The 18,936-nt window shown below is 44.8% G+C and overlaps 2 protein-coding genes across 4 annotated transcripts in view; both read left to right on the top strand.

Annotated features, from left to right (window-relative positions):
* Positions 1 to 707: 707 nt before the first annotated feature.
* SLC7A3 (solute carrier family 7 member 3) lies at positions 708 to 16,784 on the top strand. 2 transcript variants are annotated; one of them, XM_022561048.3, is made up of 12 exons: positions 708 to 1,034; positions 2,071 to 2,474; positions 2,803 to 2,961; positions 3,123 to 3,300; positions 3,498 to 3,610; positions 3,736 to 3,958; positions 4,152 to 4,291; positions 4,386 to 4,488; positions 4,734 to 4,900; positions 5,065 to 5,231; positions 5,563 to 5,671; positions 5,803 to 6,171. In XM_022561048.3, exons 2-12 carry the CDS (start codon positions 2,105 to 2,107, stop codon positions 5,931 to 5,933), a joined length of 1,860 nt encoding a protein of 619 aa, XP_022416756.1. In that variant the 5' UTR covers positions 708 to 1,034; positions 2,071 to 2,104; the 3' UTR covers positions 5,934 to 6,171. The 2 variants fall into 2 exon arrangements, with proteins under 2 accessions (XP_022416756.1, XP_089760555.1); XM_089904429.1 differs by lacking the exons at positions 5,563 to 5,671; positions 5,803 to 6,171 and adding an exon at positions 16,727 to 16,784.
* The window catches only part of TEX11 (testis expressed 11), a 358,129-nt gene continuing 355,917 nt past the window's right edge, over positions 16,725 to 18,936 (top strand). For both annotated transcript variants that reach the window (XM_022561047.2, XM_089904417.1), the window contains exon 1: positions 16,725 to 16,784. In XM_022561047.2, coding sequence (XP_022416755.1) covers positions 16,748 to 16,784 — 37 coding nt within the window. In that variant the 5' untranslated portion in view covers positions 16,725 to 16,747. The remainder of the gene's footprint in view (positions 16,785 to 18,936) is intronic.

The following is an 18,936-nucleotide window of genomic DNA, read 5'->3' on the forward strand; positions in this document are numbered from 1 at the left end:
ATGGTGTATGTCAGGCAAGTTATGCCTCTGAGCCTCAGTTTACTCATCAGTAAAATGGAATTAAATAAGCTCCCTCCTCTAATATTTCAGTATTGTCAGAATTTCATAGTTAATATTTAGTTTAACATTTATAGGTAGCTGGAGGTACACTATGGAGAGACTGGGGCCTAGAAATCTAGATGGGATTAATTATCTGTGTACAGGTGGTGGTTGAAATCATCTTCCATTCTCCTGCTGACTGCATTAGGAAACACCCACAGTTGAGGGTCAGGGCTGAGGGGTTGGCGTCAGATGGCTGTCCACAATCTGGTAGGGTCCTTGGGAAAGATTTCAGGGGTGAGGTAACCTCATGTAGAAAAGAAAGCTTAGTAAGAATGAGAGTTGAGTTGGAGACTCCCCGGTGCTGTTTTCCCCTCCACCTCTCACCCCCCTCCCCCTCTCACCCCCCTCCCCCACTCCTGCCAATCACCGATTCTGACTATCAAGGCACAAAGGTAGAAAATCCCCTGGGGTTTCAGGCCAGGAAGCCTCTTATTGTCCGGCTCTGACGCTGAGCGAGGAGAATGGGAAAAGGCTGCCCTCCCCCCTTTCTCGCTCCCTGCCACGCTGGTCTTGCTTTTGCAAGTGGGAAGCAACGTCAGGCCCCACGCAATCCCTTTTGCAAAGCTGGAGAGAGAGAGTGAAAGAGAGAGAGAGGGAGGGAGGGGCGGGCGAGAGAGGTGTGTGTGTGTGTGTGTGTGTGTGTGTGTGTGTGTGTGTGTGTGTGTGTGTGTGTGTGTGTGTGTGTGTGTGTGTGTGTGTGTGTGTGTGTGTGTGTGTGTGTGTGTAGCGAGGAAGATTGGGGGTGGGATTTCATGACGTTACCGGCTCCGCCTCCCGGTGTATAAAACGGGCGCTTGGCGCGCAACGACCCCAAGCAGCAGCTTTGAAGCCTGAGCAACCAAACTCGGCATCCCCAACCCAACTCGGCTGAACTCAGCCTCACCGAACCCTATCCGAGACGCTCCGCGCTCTGGGCTTGCAAAAGCTCCCCGGTAAGCGTTGGGGGCCGACCAGTGTGTCGGAGGGGGCGGGCGAGGGTCTGGGCATACCTAGGATTCTCTGGCAACCATGGCATGCAGCTGCATCAACACGGCCGTGACCTGTTGCTGGCGAGACCCCAGCCCTGGGAGCCAAGGCTCCCATTTCCACCTCAGCCCCAGACCTTTTCTAGATGGGGGCATAAGAAACTGGGAGCTGAGTCGCGGGGCATAAGAAACTGGGAGCTGAGTCGCGGGGCATAGGGCGGAACCCCTCCTCTCGGGTGTGAGCAATTTCTGGCTGCTCAGGGGCCCCTCTCGGGGGGCGTCTCCAAATCTTTAGATGTCGAAGCCCCGCCTCACTGTTGATCCTTGCTGGTCAGCCTTGCGGGGCGGGAGGAAGTGGGGGAACATTTGCTTACCCCCCTGGGCGATGGCAGCGCCAGTTACACAGTGTGGGCTTGGAGAGGAAGGATGGAACTGAGTCGGTGCTCACTTTTGATCTGTAGCCCTGGTCGGTCCCCCCTCCCTCCGGGAGATCTAGGAACCTTGCATATTTGAAGCCCTGGGGGCGAGCGCCGAAAAGGAATGTGGATATTGGGTGTGAGAAGGGGGTTCTCCCCAGAGCTGCTGGCCTTTCCTGGGTTGAGTCCTGTTTAATCCCCAAAGAACCACAGGCCAGGGAACGGGCAAAATTGAGCTTCTCTGGCTCCTGGGTTGGGGTCTAGGATAAACGCTACAGTTTCCCCGCCAAAGAAAGAAGAGACTAATATTGATTGAGCACCTACTAGGTGCCAGGCCACTGAACTATAGGGAGGTTTCACATGCCTTTTCTGAAATTAGTCCTTCCACAAACCTGTGAGGTATTGTTATTCCTACTTGCATATGAAGAAACTGAGGTTAGAGGAAAAGTGACTTGCCTTTGTCCCTTCAACATCCTCCTCCCATCCCCCCCCAGCTCCTTTACTTGGTGGAGTGGGTATTGTAATTCACTCTTAGAGTTTAGGGATAATGAGCCCTATTGAAGGTCTTTTGTCTTGTTTTTCACCAGATCCTTCCTAGCATCCTCTTCAATTCCAGCTAGAATGCTGTGGCAGGCGCTTTGCAGATTTGGTCAAAAGCTGGTACGCAGACGTACACTGGAGCCAGGCATGGCTGAGACTCGCCTTGCTAGATGCCTGACCACTCTGGATTTAGTGGCCCTAGGTGTGGGCAGCACATTGGGTGCAGGCGTGTATGTCCTGGCTGGCGAGGTGGCCAAAGATAAAGCAGGACCATCCATTGTGATCTGCTTTTTGGTGGCCGCCCTATCTTCTATGTTGGCTGGGCTGTGCTATGCGGAGTTTGGTGCTCGGGTTCCCCGTTCTGGTTCTGCGTATCTCTACAGCTATGTCACTGTGGGTGAACTCTGGGCCTTCACCACTGGCTGGAACCTCATCCTCTCCTATGTCATCGGTGAGATGGTGGGGCAGGGGGCAACTGCACAGCCAATGAAGGGGCATGGAGTCAGGAAATCTGGGTGGAGTGGTGAAGTGAGGTGTTCATCATTCACAGGACTTAAATATCCATAAATGCGTGTATTTGTTGGGGGGCTGGGAGGGTTGAAGTTGTGGAGAAATTGTTTGTTCTACTTACCTCTGTCTTGGTGTCCTTAATTGACTGGCTTTGGTTCTTAAAAGGTAAGAGTAGGTGAAAATAGCAGGTATTCTTGTGAGACTGGTCTGGGGGAGGGAGGAGAGGAGAGAGGAAACTTGACCCCGTGTTTCTGCCTCTGGTCCACCAGGTACAGCCAGTGTGGCCCGGGCCTGGAGCTCAGCTTTTGACAACCTGATTGGGAACCACATCTCTCAGACCCTGCAGGGGAGCATCTCACTGCACGTTCCCCATGTCCTCGCAGAATATCCAGACTTTTTTGCTATGGGCCTTGTGTTGTTGCTCACCGGTGAGGCAAGGGACAGGGACAGTGATGGGGGTGGGGCTAGTGGGGACTAGGCCTGGGAGCTTGTGGAGGTGAGAGCAGTGAGAAAGAAGAAGCTGGGAAGGAAAGGTCTGCACATAGAGGCAAGGAAACAAAGCTTGGACTGAGGCCTTTCTTTCCCACAGGATTGCTGGCTCTGGGGGCTAGTGAGTCAGCCCTGGTTACCAAAGTGTTCACGGTGGTGAATCTTTTGGTTCTCGGTTTTGTCATCATCTCTGGCTTCATTAAGGGAGATCTGCACAACTGGAAGCTCACAGAAGAGGACTACAAACTGGCCGTGGCTGGACTCAATGACACCTATAGGTTAGGAGATTCAGGAGATGCAGAGCTGGGAGCATGACGGGGAACAGAGGGATCTGCGCTGAGGGATTCTGGATTGGCAGTGGGGAGGAATGGGAGCCTAGGCCTTGAAGACCCAGCTAAATAGTTGGGCCTTAGAGAAAAGGAACAAGAGTTGGCTGAACACGCTCTTACCTTTTCTACCCCTTCTTTCACTTTAGCTTGGGCCCTCTGGGCTCTGGAGGGTTTGTGCCTTTCGGCTTCGAGGGGATTCTCCGTGGAGCAGCGACCTGTTTCTATGCATTTGTTGGTTTCGACTGTATTGCTACCACTGGTAACACAGTCATTCCGTTCTGTCTGGGGCTTGGGCATCTGCGTGTGCTCAGGTGGTGTGCGGGTTGGAGTGGTAGAGGAGCGAGCCTGCTTCTCTGATTCAGAACCTTGTGCCCCTTCCTGCAGGGGAAGAGGCCCAGAATCCCCAGCGTTCCATCCCCACAGGCATTGTGATTTCACTCTTCGTCTGCTTTTTGGCCTATTTTGGTGTCTCTTCGGCACTCACGCTCATGATGCCTTACTACCAGCTTCAACCCGAGAGCCCCTTGCCTGAGGCCTTTCTCTATACTGGATGGGGCCCTGCCCGCTATGTTGTAGCCATCGGATCCCTCTGTGCTCTTTCCACCAGGTCAGTGTCAAATGTTTGTTTTCCTCTGCTGTCAGAGTCTCAGGTGATAGCATTCCACACCAGAGAATACCCCTTAAAAGGCCCTTAAGTAGTCCCTAAAACGGCTGTGAGCAGAAGGTGGGGACTCGTTAAGCTCACAGTCCTGAGGAGAGAGACGCCCAGTCAACGCCGCTCTGGGCGTACTTCTCTCCAGCCTCTTGGGCTCTATGTTCCCCATGCCTCGGGTGATCTACGCGATGGCAGAGGATGGCCTCCTGTTTCGTGTCCTTGCCCGAATCTACACCGGCACACACACCCCCGTCGTGGCCACTGTGGTCTCTGGCATTATCGCAGGTGAAAACTCTTCTTTGCCCTTCCCCTCGTCGTCTCAGCAACTCCGTTCACTTTGCTCTTGCCTTCGCTCATGTTTTCTGCCCATCAATTTCAGCACTCATGGCATTCCTCTTTGAACTCACTGATCTGGTGGACCTCATGTCAATTGGGACCCTGCTTGCTTACTCCCTGGTGGCTATTTGTGTCCTCATCCTCAGGTGAGACTCCTTTCCTCTGCATGCTGTGGTTTGGGTTCTGATTCTGAGATGAGGAGTGATGGGGACCTGCTCCTCCTTCCTTCCCTTCCTTCATCATCCTGACTTTCCTTGAGGAATATGGACATCCCTCCCTGCCAAAAAGAGTGGCTACCCTTAATGGTGACGAGGAAGGTTAAGCTGCCTGGGAGAAGATGGTATAGTGGTTAAGGGTTGTTCTTAATACTGCCATCTTCCTCTTGTCTCAGGTATCAGCCTGACCAGGAGATGAGGAATGAGGAAGGTGAAGTGGAGTTGCAGGAGGAGAAGATCCATGAAGCAGAGAAGCTGACCCTACAGGGACTATTTTGTCCACTCAACTCCATCCCCACTCCACTCTCTGGCCAAGTTGTCTATGTTTGTTCCTCACTACTTGGTGAGCATTGGCATTTTTCTCTTGGGTCAGCACGATGGGAAGGAGGGGAGTGTGTGGCATTTGGTGGCTGAGAGAGGGTGACCCTCCTTGGAACGGGGTGCCTAATGTCTTAATATGTTGCTGTCAAGAACTGGTTTTGATGTTTCTCAACTTGACCCTTGAAGCTCTACTGCTGAGTGTCCTTTGCCTGGTGCTGGCCCAGTGGTCCACTCCACTGCTTTCTGGAGACCCAGTGTGGATTGCAGTGTTTGTGCTGCTCCTGATGCTCATTACTGGGATCACTGGAGTCATCTGGAGACAGCCACAGAGCTCCACTCCACTTCACTTTAAGGTAAATGACCTCTTTTTTTCCCCTCCACCAACCCATCTTGGAAGAATACGTTCCAGATACCTTGCAGTCTCATACATATTCTTTCATTGGACAAGAAGGGAAAGACATAGGAGATACCTAGGCCAAAGATGTCTTCTCTGACCCTTCCTTTTCCATTTCCACAAATTCTGCATATTCTTGGAGTCCCATATGAGGTACACTACATGAATGGACACTGAAATACACAGCATGAGTAGGAGTCGGACTCTCCCTTTCCTGGCTTGAGTAGGTTAGGGATCTCTTTCTATATCACCCTGTGGTCTGTACAAAGAAGATTTTGCTTTGTTCCCAGGTACCTGCTTTGCCTCTCCTCCCACTAATGAGCATCTTTGTGAATATTTACCTTATGATGCAGATGACAGCTGGCACCTGGGCCCGATTTGGGGTCTGGATGCTGATTGGTAGGTATCCACTTGGGAAGAGTAGGCCTCTCGGGTCTCCTTTCCCGCCTCCTTTCCCTCTTGAGTAGGAGCCCTATTAAGCCTTTACAGGCCACTATTTTCCCTGCCTCACAGCTACCTTTCCCTACTAGGGTTTGCTATCTACTTCGGCTATGGGATGCAGCACAGCCTGGAAGAGGTTAAGAGTGACCAACCCCCACTCAAGTCTAGGGCCAAAACTGTAGACCTGGATCTCAGCAGTGCCTGTACACATTCGATTTGACATCATCACACCTGAATGCTGTCTGTTCTCCCCGCACAATAATGGAGAGTACTCCTGACCACACAGAGAGCTAGGCTTCCCATGGGATGTTGGTGGGGCAACACAGATAGAGCTCTGTATTTATTGTGGAGTGAAGGATGTGTCTGCTCTTTCTTGTCTTTTTTTTTCACTCGTCTACTTTTTAACTGTATCTGTAGCTGCTTACTGGCTTTTAAAAAATTATTAAAAGAAACTAGAAATAGAAACTATGTCTTGTTCTTTGCTTACTGGAGATGATATGGAGCCTGACTTTCAGTGTGGAGAGCTTCAGATAAGTGTCCTTTGTTTGCTCCCGTCACCACAAAAGTATCTGCTGTGCCTGTGTGTGCTTTCTTGTTGGCTTGGGGTTTGAGTAGGGTGGCGTAAGTAGCCATCAAGTCTAGTCACACTTCAAGGAACAATCTTGAGATATGTTTTCCCCTTGCTACACAAAAGGTTAGGTTCTGAATCAGTAGACAGCAAGACTCGTCTCTGGGATTTGGGGGTGGACTCTGATCTCAACACTGGCATTGGTCAGGGCCTACACTGAGACCATTGTCTTCTGTTCCACCCCTTCTAGTTGGACCAGTCCCAGACTCCTATGACTACCTGGACAACAGAAATTTTGGCTGTGGTGTTTATTACTTCTGGGAAGGGGTGGACAATAGGAGAGGATGGGTAAAGGACTGTGTATATGTATAGCTACTGGTTGTTGTAAGGAAACAGAGGCTAGAGCTGCTCAGACCAAGAACTATTCATTCCTGCATTTACTCAACAAACATATGAGGAGCGCCTGTAAAATGCTAGGCCCGTGCTGGGTGTTGGGGATACAAACATGAATAAAACATAGTCCCTGCCCTCAAGGAACGCACGATCTAGTGGGGGAGACAAGCAGGTAAACAGGAAACAATGCGATTTGTCCCAGGGCAGGGGTAAGTGCCGAGTGCTGCAGAGGCACAAAGAAGGATGTGCTTGACCTGAGTGCACCCTGCGGCTTGTGGGATCTTAGTTCCCCCACCAGGGATTAAACCCGGACCCTCTACAGTGAAAGCGCGGAGTCCTAACCATTGGACCGCCAGTGAATTCCCTTGAGTAGGTGTTTATGAAGTGGACTGAGGGGAGGGCTTATCTGCCAGTGAACAGTGTGAAAAGGCGTACTGTATTGGGGGTATGACATAGTTTAATGTGGTTGGAGGGCAGCATATATGGGGTTGTGGTGAAAGGTAAGAGACCACATGAATGGCCTTGTATACCCTACCTAGGAATTCAGATGTTATCTTAAAATGGTGTGTGTGTGTGTGGAGCGGGGGAGGGGGTGTTGTCACTGAATGATTCCAAGCAAAAGGGGTGGTTGGATTTATTAGTCTGGCAGCGGCAAGGAGGATGGCTTGGAAGAGGGTGGGGGAAGTTAGAGCAGTGTGATAATAGCTGCCATTTATTCAGTATTTATTTTATGCCAGATACTGTGCATATAATCTCTTTTTAGTTCTTGCAATGACCCAGTGAAGTAGATGTTATGGTAATTACTTTTTACAGATGAGGAAACAGGTTTGTGGTAAGAGATATGCTGTAGGTCACATAACTTGGAGTGATCAGGGCCGGAATATGCACCCAGTTCTGACTCTGCAGCCTGTGCTCTTTAACCACTGTGTGACATTGCTAGCAGTAATTAGTTAGAAGAGCATCATAGTCATTTGGGCAAAATATTTCAGGATTTTTGGTCATTTGGATGTCGGAGCTAAGAAAGAAGTGGACGACTTAGATTTCTGGGTGAACTTTCTGGGTGAATGATCAAATTATTAGCCAAGATGGAGAGCGTAAGAGGAAGAGCATATCTGGGGAAAGATAAATTCAGTTCCAGATATGCTGAGTTTATAAATATGTACATGAGTTTAGCTTCATATAGGTGAAGATACATAATCACCCATTGGAACTTGGAGCTAGGCTAGAGGTCTAGGCTAGAGTTACCAGATTTAGGAATCATCAACTCAGAGGGCAAATGAGTATGTAATGGAAGCTGTGTGTGGGGCTAAAGATGGCCTTGGGGCAAAATAAACAATCAAAAACTTTTGAAGCACAAATGATATTTCCTTTATGTACAAAGAACTCATAAAAAATAAGAAAGATGAATAACTTGATAGAAAAATGAGTACAGGATATAGTGTTCAGAAAAAGAATATAAGATACCAACAAATATAAAAAAAGATACTGAACCTCACTCAACAAGAAATGCTAATTAAAACAACCATGGGAATTCAGTTCTTACCTTCCAGACTGGCAAAACAAATTTCGATGACAAGGCATTGGCAAAAGTGAGGGTAAACAGGCAATCTTATGCATGATGGGGATATACATTCTTGTGACTTTTGCGGAGGGTAATTTGATGATGCCAGAATTAAAAACACATTCTTTTTGATCTGACAATTTCATTTATAGGAATTAAAAATTTACGTATATGAGGATATTTACAGTAACATTATTCATAATAGCGTAAAACTTGGAAGCTACCTGATGTGCACTGGCCAGGAACTAGTTAAGTTATATTAATTCAGTGGAAGACATACAGCCATTTAAAAGATGAGATCTTGCTTTCCTGGACATAAAAGCTCATTATAAATCTAGGTTAAATAAAACAACATGGCATTTACTCAAAAAAAGAGAAAAAAAAGATAGAATTATATGTGCCAAGAGGTGATATGGAAAGAGCTCCAAGTCACACTTTAAGTAGAGACAAAACAAAATGGAACAAAAACCCCAAGGTGCAGAATATTTGTGTGAAAGAGCAAAAGAGGATGCATTTATACCTTTTATTTTTTTTGAAAAAGTAACCAGAAACCTCTGGTTTCTCCTCTGTACTTTTTCAGTTTTTCACCAGGTACAAACATTATTTTATTTTTTAAAAAATTAAAAAGAAAAAATTTTTTTGGCTGCACGTATGGGATCTTAGTTCCCTGTCCAGGGATCCAACGTGTGTCGCCTGTGGTGGAAGCGTGGAGTCAACCACTGGACCGCCAGGGAAGTCCCCAAACATTAGTTTTTAAATTCCTTTTAAAAATCATTATGATAGTAAAAGATTGGAGGAACTCTAACATTGAAGTGATACAGGAGGAGGAGGACTCAGTGTAGGAGGAGGTGGAGACAGGAGAGTGATGTGGAAGTCTAGGGAGGAAGGGACCTCTCAGGTAGCAGTCAACAATGCCAAATGCTGCCTAGAGAGCCGAGTTAAATAAGATGAGGACAGAAAGGGTTCATTGGTTTTGTCAGTTAGTAGGTAATTGATCACTTCAAGAACAGTTTCTGTCAAGATGGTGGGGGGGACTGCAGTGGATTGTGAATGGAGGGTGAGGAAGAGGACCTGGGCTATAGACGAGCATTTCAGGGCACCGCTGGAGGGAGCTGAAGGAGAGGTTTGGGTTTTTTGTTTTGTTTCAAGATGGGCAATTCTTGCATTTACATGCTTAAAGGAGATTGTCAGTGGAGAGAGCGATAAATCCCGGCACTACTGTTGAAATAAATCTTTTGTGGAGGAAGGAGTAGTTCTTTGATTTGGTACTCTAGGTCTTTTTTCATTCAGTGCTATGTTTCCCAGACCTCAGACAGGTAAGTATAGCCTTCTTGAATTTCTCTCTTTTTGTGTAATTCCTGTACTATTTAAAAAAAAACACCAATTTTTAAGCTTAAATACACTTCTTTAAAAAAAAACATTTACCACTATCATAAGTGGAAAACAAAGTATTTTCCTAATACACATTAAAATATCCAACTATTAAAAAGTGTTTGGCTGTGCACCACCTAAAATAATCACATACACCACATTTTGGAAACAGTTAACACAGTGAATAATATCTCCGTAGGACACTATGCTTGAAGCTGGAGTAGAAAATTGCTTTAGGCATGGTCTAACCTTGATCTCCTCAAGGAGCCAGAGATAAAATTGGCCCAAATAAGTACAGACACAAAGTGGGAAATAATAGGTATCCTAAGAGAGGTCTGAACGAAGTACCATGGGAATTCACATGAAGGAGTTCTGTGAAGTCTTCATGGAAGCTGAGGCTTTTAAGCTGTGCTTTAAAGGATGGGTAAAATACGTAATTTCAGATATGGTGGGAGAGCATTTCAGGAAGAGGGAACCTTGTGCACAAAGGCAAGAAGATGGGAAAGTTTATAATTCAGTTTGCCCAGAGCCTAGGATTTTGAAGTGGTGAAGTGGAAAAAGAAGGCAGGAAAGGCAGATTCCAGTCACTCTAGAACTCAATTCCAGGGCCTGTAAGTAAAGGGCAGGAAGTGTGTGGATAAGAGTGTTATAATATGTGAAGGAGAGAGTGGGTCTGTGATTTGTTTCAATGAATTAACCTCAGCTACCTACTCATATGGTTATATCCTAGATTTTGCCAGAATGTCACCTCTGAAATCACTATTTCAAACATCAAATTCTCTGTCTACATCTTCCCAAGCTCCAGCTCATTTGCTCAAGTAACCCCACTGCAACAATTCTTTGACCTCGTGAATCCTCCAATTCACACTCCCCTACTCCCCAGATACACCTTCTCTGTGTTTATCAGTTTCCTCCAATCTTTGCTTGTTCCCTTTACCACTTAAATTTCTGAATTTATTATCATTATCACTCTTGCGAATATCTTCACCTCACTAGGCAATACCCCCGAGTCCTCTCTACCTCACCCGGAGGAATCCAAACATCTTCGCCATACTGTCACCTGTGTAGCTCAGGATTGTTGGAGGCAATCACACGGCTGGGCAGATTAATGATCATCAACCTTAATCAGGCTCTCAAAGAGGATTTCTGCCGGAAATCATCTTTTTCTCTCCGATTCCCCTGCTCTCTGAAACAACTGTTTCTTACCTTCCTCACATTCTTCAAATCTCTCCCTCCTACTGTCTGCTGTTGACTTTGCCTCATACTTTATTGCAAAAACGCATGCCCATCAGATAAAAACTCCCTCATCTTCCTGTGGATTTTTCTTTTAATGGAAATAGCTTTTCTTTTTTGCCCCTAATGATAAAAATGTGTTCATTGTAGGACATTGAAAAACTGAAAGATATAAAGAAGAAAGTAAAGATTCTCCCAAATCCCAACACTCAAAGATAAACATTGTTAACATTTTGGTAAATACTCTTCCAGACATTTTCATTCAAATATGCATACATAAGTGTTTATCTTTTCTGTGAGACAGTTTACATATTAGTGGGATTGGTTGGTCGCTGTAGCCACTTCTGTCTCTTCCCATTCACACCCAGGTGGAAACCATCCCAATAGTTTTCTTAAATTGAAGTATATAGTTGATTTACAATATTCTGTTAGTTTCAGGTGTACAGCATAGTGATTCAGCTTTGTTGCAGATTCTTTTCCATTTATAGGTTATTATAAGATATTGGCTATAATTCCCTGTGCTATACAGTAAATCCTTGTTGCTTATCTATTGTATGTGTAGTAGTTGGAACTCCCTGTATAGTAGTTTTTTTAGTCACTCAAATCTATAAAATCATACTTTTTAAAAATTAGTTAATTAATTGATTTTTATTTTTGGCTGCATTGGGTCTTCATTGCTCTGTGCGAGCTTTCTCTAGTTGTGGCGAGCAGGGGCTTCTCACTGCGGTGGCTTTTCTTGTTGCGCAGCACGGGCTCTAGGTGTGTGTGGGCTTCAGTAGTGTGGCACGCAGGCTCAGTAGTTGTGGCACACGGGCTTAGTTGCTTTGCGGCATGTGGGATCTTCCCAGGCCAGGGCCCCAACCCGTGTCCCCTGCATTGGCAGGTGGATTCTTAACCACTGTGCCACCAGAGAAGTCCCTACACCTTTTTGAGCAGTTGGTAACTTTTTTCTTTTTTTAAACTCAACAGTAGGATATAGGCATTTCCCAAGTTTTATACCTCTACGTTGTTTTCACAGCAGTGTTTTTAAAGGCTGTATAAGTATGCCACTATATGGTACTAATGTACACTAGGTTGTATAAATAGTCCACATTTAACTAGGTGAACACATAAGAGATTTACAACGCCTCAGTGAACATTTCTGTTAATCTATCTTTGCAAAATTTTCCAATTTCTTCTTTAGGAAAATTCCTAGAAGAGGAATTGTTGGGAAACGGTACACACATTTAAGACTTTGATACCAATTGCCAAACTGCCCTCCAGAAAATTTGCAGTAATTTGTACTCCTAACCAACAGTGCACAAGAGTGCCTGTTTTGTGCATCTTGTCAATTTGAGGTTTTGCTAATCTTTTTAACCTTTGCCAATCCGATAAATGAAAAAAATTCACCTTGCTTTATTATTTGCGTTTCTTTGATTACTGGTGGGGTTGAACATCTCTTCATGTGTTTATTGGCTATTTATATTTCTTCCTGTGCAAATTGTCTGATCATGTCCGTCGCTGATTTATGTGCTAGACTATTTGTTTTCTTAATTTTAAGAGCTCTTACTGTTTATCTGTTGTATATGTTGAAAAAATCTTTTTCTTATCTGTGGTTTGTCTTTCAACCTTGCTTATAGTACCATTCAGAAGATTTTAATTTTTATGTGGTAAAACTTATCATTATTTTTCCTTTTGATTCTGGTTTCAGGTCACGTTTAGATCTTGTCATGTTTATGAAATACTCACCCAAACTTCCTTTAGAAGTTTTATGATTCAATTTAATCTTTGATGAATCCAGAATTCATTTTGGCATATGAAGTAAGGCAGGGATCTGGTTTTATTTATTTTTTTAAATGGCTATCCGGTTGTTTCAATACTTTTTCCGGACCAGCTCTTTTCTCCACTGATTTGAATCATTTCTATATATACTCGGGCCTGTTTCTGGACTGTATTTTGTTCCATTTATCTGTCTGCATGCACTATTACCATACAGTTGTATTTACGGTAGTTTTAATATCTGGTAGAACAAGCCCCTGTCCCTTACTTTATTATTACTTTTGTTTTTAGAATTTTCCAGACTATAATTGCGTATTTACTCTGGAGGTGTTTTTCTTCTTTTAACAAGGTGTAATGCTACCTTCTGCACTACTTTGCATTCTCGGTTGCTTACTCTCTTTTAATCCAGTCTATTAATGAGAGTCTTTTTTTTTTTTTTTTTTGCGGTACGCAGGCCTCTCACTGCTGTGGCCTCTCCCGTTGCGGAGCACAGGCCCCGGACGCACAGGCTCAGCGGCCACGGCCCACGGGCCCAGCCGCTCCGCGGCATGTGGGATCCTCCCAGACCGGGGCACGAACCCGTGTCCCCTGCATCGGCAGGCGGACTCCCAACCACTGCGCCACCAGGGAAGCCCTAATGAGAGTCTTAATAAACGCTCATTAGAGTCCAAGTTGTTCACCTGCCTTATGTAACAATCTCTTTCAACATTTCTGCACTAAATTGTTAAAGGGTTGCGGTGGAAAATTTATAGTTTATGCTAGGGGTAAGGTAAGATAATTTACAGCATGTTGAGTGCTGCTTAATGGTATTTTACTACTCACTCTTGCATGTCCTCCCCAATATGTAACTGCTTCTTTTATGATCTCTTTTCCTCTTCTCTCTCTCTTTGACCTTTTTTTTTCTGTCTCTTAATTCTCATTTACTTTTAACATCTAGAGAGGCCATCTAGATCAAAACCAAAAACATTGGGGCCACCCATACAACATAAGGGTTTTTTACCCTTTCTGCATATTTTCCTTTATTCCACTGGCCCTTTCAGTGCAGTGGTGTCAGCTCAGTGAGTAGCCCTGACTTTGGAGTCTTATTTGCAGTCAGTATTAATCAACAGAGTCATTTGATTCCTGTATGCCTGATATAATCTTGGATAATATAATATCCATTCTACTACAGACATTATTAATCACTAAGAGCTCTAAAAGGACCCCTGTGGGCTTGAGAGCTGAGGTCTAATTATTGTCCTGTTTCTTCATCTGTTCATCCGTGAACAAAGGAGTTATGCTAGAGCCAGGAGCTTGGGTGGAATGATAGAAGTTGGGAGCCCTTAACTGCCAACCAGGAAATGGGGAGTGATAATGGGAACTAACATTCGTTAAGTACCTACCATATGCCAGCCACTGTTCTAGATGCTTTATGTACACTATTCCATTGAACCAGAAGCCTAGAATTACTTTTACTTTTATTCCCATCTTACAGATGAGGAAATTGAGGCGCTGAGATTCTAAGTAGCTAGCGCCAGCTCATGCAGTATGTAGTGCGTGAGGATTCAGTCAATTATGGGATACCACCAGATTTCTTCCCCTAATTTAGCAATCTAGGATTGTGAAATATATATTAAGTTGCAGGATTTAATAGAGGAGGATCCAAAAGAAAAGTAGTTAATAGCAGTACTTCCTGTTTTCCCCCTTTTCTTCACTATACTATGTGATCTAGATGCAGAAAATTTTGAAGAGGGAAAAGAAATTATTTTTAGAAATCCCATCTTTTCCACGATAAATAACGACTGACTCTGAGACTCTCAGGGTCAGGAGGCAACTCTGTTAGTGTTCCCAGACTTGAAGCCACAATCTCTTCTCTTCATCTTGTTAGCCAGCTCCACATCTGGCTTGACTGAGGTGCACAAGGCTTAAAAGAGGGATATGTGAGGGAAGGGGTGGGAGGCTTGTTAATGCTTTGGCGTGTCCCCAAATTTGGAGGCCTCATGCCTTAACACTGTTGTCTCTGAGTGGAGATTTCAGTAGAGGCCAATGGTTGCAAGCATCACTCGTAGATTTAGGTGGAATCAAACATGTTCACATATATATATTCCACACCATCCCTGAAACCATTTGTTTGGAGTTGGGTAGGACCCCTGCCCTTGCTGTGAGCCTGCAGGGGAGTCACTGTGTAGTTTCCTTCAGATTTGACAATGGCAGGGCAGCAGAAACATGTCTTGGAACTACAGGGTTGTTCAGTCTCCTCAACTTCTTTTTTTTTTTTTAAATTAATTAATTAATTAGTTTTTATTTTTGGCTGCATTTGGTCTTCATTGCTGCTCGCAACCTTTCTCTAGTTGCAGCAAGCGGAGGCTACCCTTTGTTGCTGTGCGTGGGCTTCTCATTGCAGTGGCTTCTCTTGTTGCGGAGCATGGGCTCTAGGCGCGTGGGCTTCAGTCGTTGTGGCTCTCCGGCTCTAGAGTGAAGGCTCAGTAGCTGTGGTGCACGGGCTTGGTTGCTCTGAGGCATGTGGGATCTTCCCAGACCAGGGCTCGAATTCGTGTCCCCTGCATTGGCAGGCGGATTCTTTTTTTTTTTTTTAATTATTTATTTTATTTATTTATTTTTGGCTATGTTGGGTCTTTGTTGCTGTGTGTGGGCTTTCTCTAGCTGCGGCGAGTGGGGGCTACTCTTCATTGTGGTGTGCAGGCTTCTCACTGCGATGGCTTTTTTTGTTGTGGAACATGGGCTCTAGGTGCAGGGACTTCAGTAGTTGTGGCTCACGGGCTCTTAAGAGTTCAGGCTGAGCAGTTGTGGTGCACGGGCTAAGTTGCTCCGCGGCATGTGGGATCTTCCCGGACCAGGGCTCGAACCCGTGTCCCCGGCGGATTCTTAACCACTGCGCCACCAGGGAAGCCCTTCTCAGCTTCTTATATTTCTGACCTTTGCACTCTTGAATAACCATTCGGCAACACTGTTTACTTTCCGTTTCTTCCTCCCTCCCTCTGTCCCTCTTTCCCCTGCCTCCTTCCCTCTGTCCCTTTTCTTTCTTTTGTTTGTTTTTTTTTGTTTGTTTGTTTTTGCAGTAGGCGGGCCTCTCACTGCTGTGGCCTCTCCCGTTGCGGAGCACAGGCTTCCGGATGCGCAGGCTCAGCGGCCATGGCTCACGGGCCCAGCAGCTTTGCATCATGTGGGATCTTCCTGGACCGGGGCACGAACCCGTGTCCCCTGCATCGGCAGGCGGTCTCTCAACCACTGTGCCACCAGGGAAGCCCTGTCCCTTTTCTTTTTTTCTTTTGAAGGCCTGCTCTCCTCTTTCCTGTAACCCTCGCCATCTGCACTCTTCCCGCAGTAACTGCAGTATGTTTCAGTATTGCACTATACTCCCTCACTTTCATTGATTCTCACCCCGGCTCTCTGAACTGCATCCCCAGAACTTCACGCCTGGACTGTGCCCAGAAACTCAGGCTTCGAGATGAAGGGAAAACGTCAATTGGGATTGGCCTCTCATTGACATCACTATGGGGGGAGGAGCTTTACAAGCGTCTTCACTGGCACTGGGGACTTGGTTTGCGCAGGGAGCACTGTGGCGTCGGCTGCCCCGGCGGAGGTGTACAGGTTAGTTGTTTCTAACTAGCAAGGAGATGCGGTCGTTAGGTCAACACTTTTTAAAGTGGCCCTGAGGCAGTGATTTTGAACTATGGAGCTGACTCTCCGGTGAAGGAAGACGGGGAAAGACAGGGTTTCGGGACTTGAAGTATGTGGAGTGGTGCGCCGGCCCGGGGGGTGGGGGTGGGGTGGGGTGGGGTGGGGTGGGGTGGGTGGGTGGGGGGGGTGCGAAGGACCGTCAGTGATTGGATGCTTAGAACGTATGTGCGTCGGGGTCAGGGGATTTTGAACCAATTAGGCGGATTGTCCTTAGAAAAGAAGTCCGAGGAAAATTTCCCCTGAGCCGGAAACCCGTGGCTGGAGACCCGTCGCCGGAGTCCCGTCGCCGGACCGCTTGCTGCTGCCTCTCATTAACTGCTTTTCCTGGGTTTTAAAATTTCCTCAGCATTTTTTTTGGGTAACAACTAACAGGAAAACTTTGAAAAGAAATTTATTGAGAAGCTGGACAATAAAGGACAGAATATTAAAATATTTTCTTATTTCGTAGGCCTGAACCGGAGATTTTAAAATGGACGCCGTTGATTTTCGTTTCATGGACTTTAAAGGTATTTAGCTTTGCACTAGAAAATGTCAGACTGTTCGCTGCCTTATCTAAGATCTTCTGAATGTATTTTGTTTCCTAATTTTACCTCTTTGGCCTATCCACAGCTCCAAGTTTTCTCCTATAGGTATCGGAAAGCAGTGTTGATGTTTAAGACACCTGAACCCTTTTATAAACTAGCGTAGGGAAATAGAATTCACAATTCACAGCTTGTTTTCTCAGGATTTTTGTGGCATGCATAATAACACTGGTTTAATCTGAAATAGAAATCTACTGCGTTAAAAGTACATTAATAATCATCAGTTAAAAATAAATTATATCCTGTGTAGCTTTAGTTTTTTTTTTTTTTTTTTTTTTTTTTTTGCGGTATGCGGGCCTCTCACTATTGTGGCCTCTCACGTTGCGGAGCACAGGCTCCGGATGTGCAGGCTCAGCGGCCATGGCTCACGGGCGCAGCCGCTCCACGGCATGTGAGATCCTCCTGCACCGGGGCACGAACCCGTGTCCCCTGCATCGGCAGGCGGACTCTCAACCATTGCGCCACCAGGGAAGCCCTCTATGGATGATATTTGTGGGAGTTCTTAGTAAACAGAAGCAATTCGATGGACTAGACCCCAGATTCCTCGACCATGCCAGATATGGGAGAGTTCACCATACTTCTTTTTTTCTGGGGACATGATTAGACCTGTGGTACATTCGCATTCATGTTCATATAATATGTTGTAACCAGGGTGGCTACAAATCTATGCTTTAAAAAAGTTTAGGTCAGTATTTTGTTAATGCTTGTCATTTTAAAACAACAACAAAGCCCACTACCACCTACCTGAAGTTTTAATTTAGGATATACTATCTTAAAGATATAAGTATTGAATAGGGATTATGACTTTTAAGTATATGGTATTTGAGATCTGGTATTTACATAAATATTTGAAGCACACAGAAAAGTAAGGAGAATAATATAATGAACGCCTCTGAAACTACCACTAAATTTTGTTGAATCTTCACATTTTGTCATATGCTTCAGATATTTCACTGTTCCAAAGAATGAAAAGATTGAGGTGCCTGTTTTTCATCATTTGAAATATTACATAAATTGTATCATTTTGTATAGTTTTTTTCCTGCAACTTGTATTTTTTGCTCAGTATTATGTTTTGGATATTTACCCATATGGATATTTTAGCTCTAGTTCATTTATTTACACCGCTGACTAGTAATAATACATTGAATATAAGTATACCACAATTTATCTAATCTCAACAGCATTACAACATCGTGTTTTGTAGTGTTTATTAGGAGCTTTTAAAAATTTTTGACTGCCACCTATGGCAAGGAAATATTATATTTTACATCACATCCCAGTATCAAAAGTTTAATGAAATCATTTTACCCTTATTACACACAGCACACTATGATATTTCCTATTCTATGCTTTTTCATTTACAAAATGTTGGTTATGACTCACTAAATTTATTTCTTGAGCACTAGTGGGTGAGGCTCTAGGGCAGTGCTGTACAGTTGAAACACAGTGCAAACATAAATAATTTTATATTTCCTAGTACCACATTAAAAAAGGTTAAACAGATGAAATTAATTTTAACAATACAGATTATTTAGCTCAGTATATCCAAAATGTTATCATACCAACATGTAATTGATATAAAAATTATTGATGATATTTACATTCTTTTTTTTTCTGTACAAAGTCTTTGAAGTTTGGTATGTATTTTATAGTTAAAGCATATCTCATTTTGGACTTGCCACATTTCAAGCGCTCAATAGTCACATGTGGCTAGTGGCTGCTCTATAGTGGCAGTGCTATTCTCGGGTGTACATTAAGAAGTTTTACTGCTGGGCCAAAAGCTACAAGCATGTTTAACTTAACAAATATTACCAAATTGCTGTCCACAGTAGTTTTAACAATTTATACTCCCTCTTCTTCTCTCTTTCCCTATATTATTGCTAATATTTGGTATTGCCAGACTTTAGAAATTGTTCATGAGTGAAGGGTTTTTAAATTTAATTAATTAATTAGTTTTGGCTGCATTGGGTCTTCATTGCTGCGCGCAGGCTTTCTCTAGTTGCGGCGAGTGGGGGCTGCTCTTTATTGTGGTGTGAAGGCTTCTTATTGTGGTGGCTTCTCGTTGCGGAGCATGGG

The sequence above is a fragment of the Delphinapterus leucas genome, chromosome X (assembly GCF_059928025.1).
Source record: "Delphinapterus leucas isolate spDelLeu-1000000601 "Yukka" chromosome X, BTC_Dleu_Yukka2, whole genome shotgun sequence".
NCBI lineage: Eukaryota > Metazoa > Chordata > Mammalia > Artiodactyla > Monodontidae > Delphinapterus > Delphinapterus leucas.

Excerpts from the sequence above, each read along its gene's own strand:
- SLC7A3 (XM_022561048.3), top strand. The coding sequence starts at position 2,105 with ATGCTGTGGCAGGCGCTTTGCAGATTTGGTCAAAAGCTGGTACGCAGA. Across the intron at positions 3,959-4,151 it reads CTCTGTGCTCTTTCCACCAG|CCTCTTGGGCTCTATGTTCC; the intron begins GTCAGTGTCAAA and ends ACTTCTCTCCAG. Across the intron at positions 4,292-4,385 it reads GGTCTCTGGCATTATCGCAG|CACTCATGGCATTCCTCTTT; the intron begins GTGAAAACTCTT and ends CATCAATTTCAG.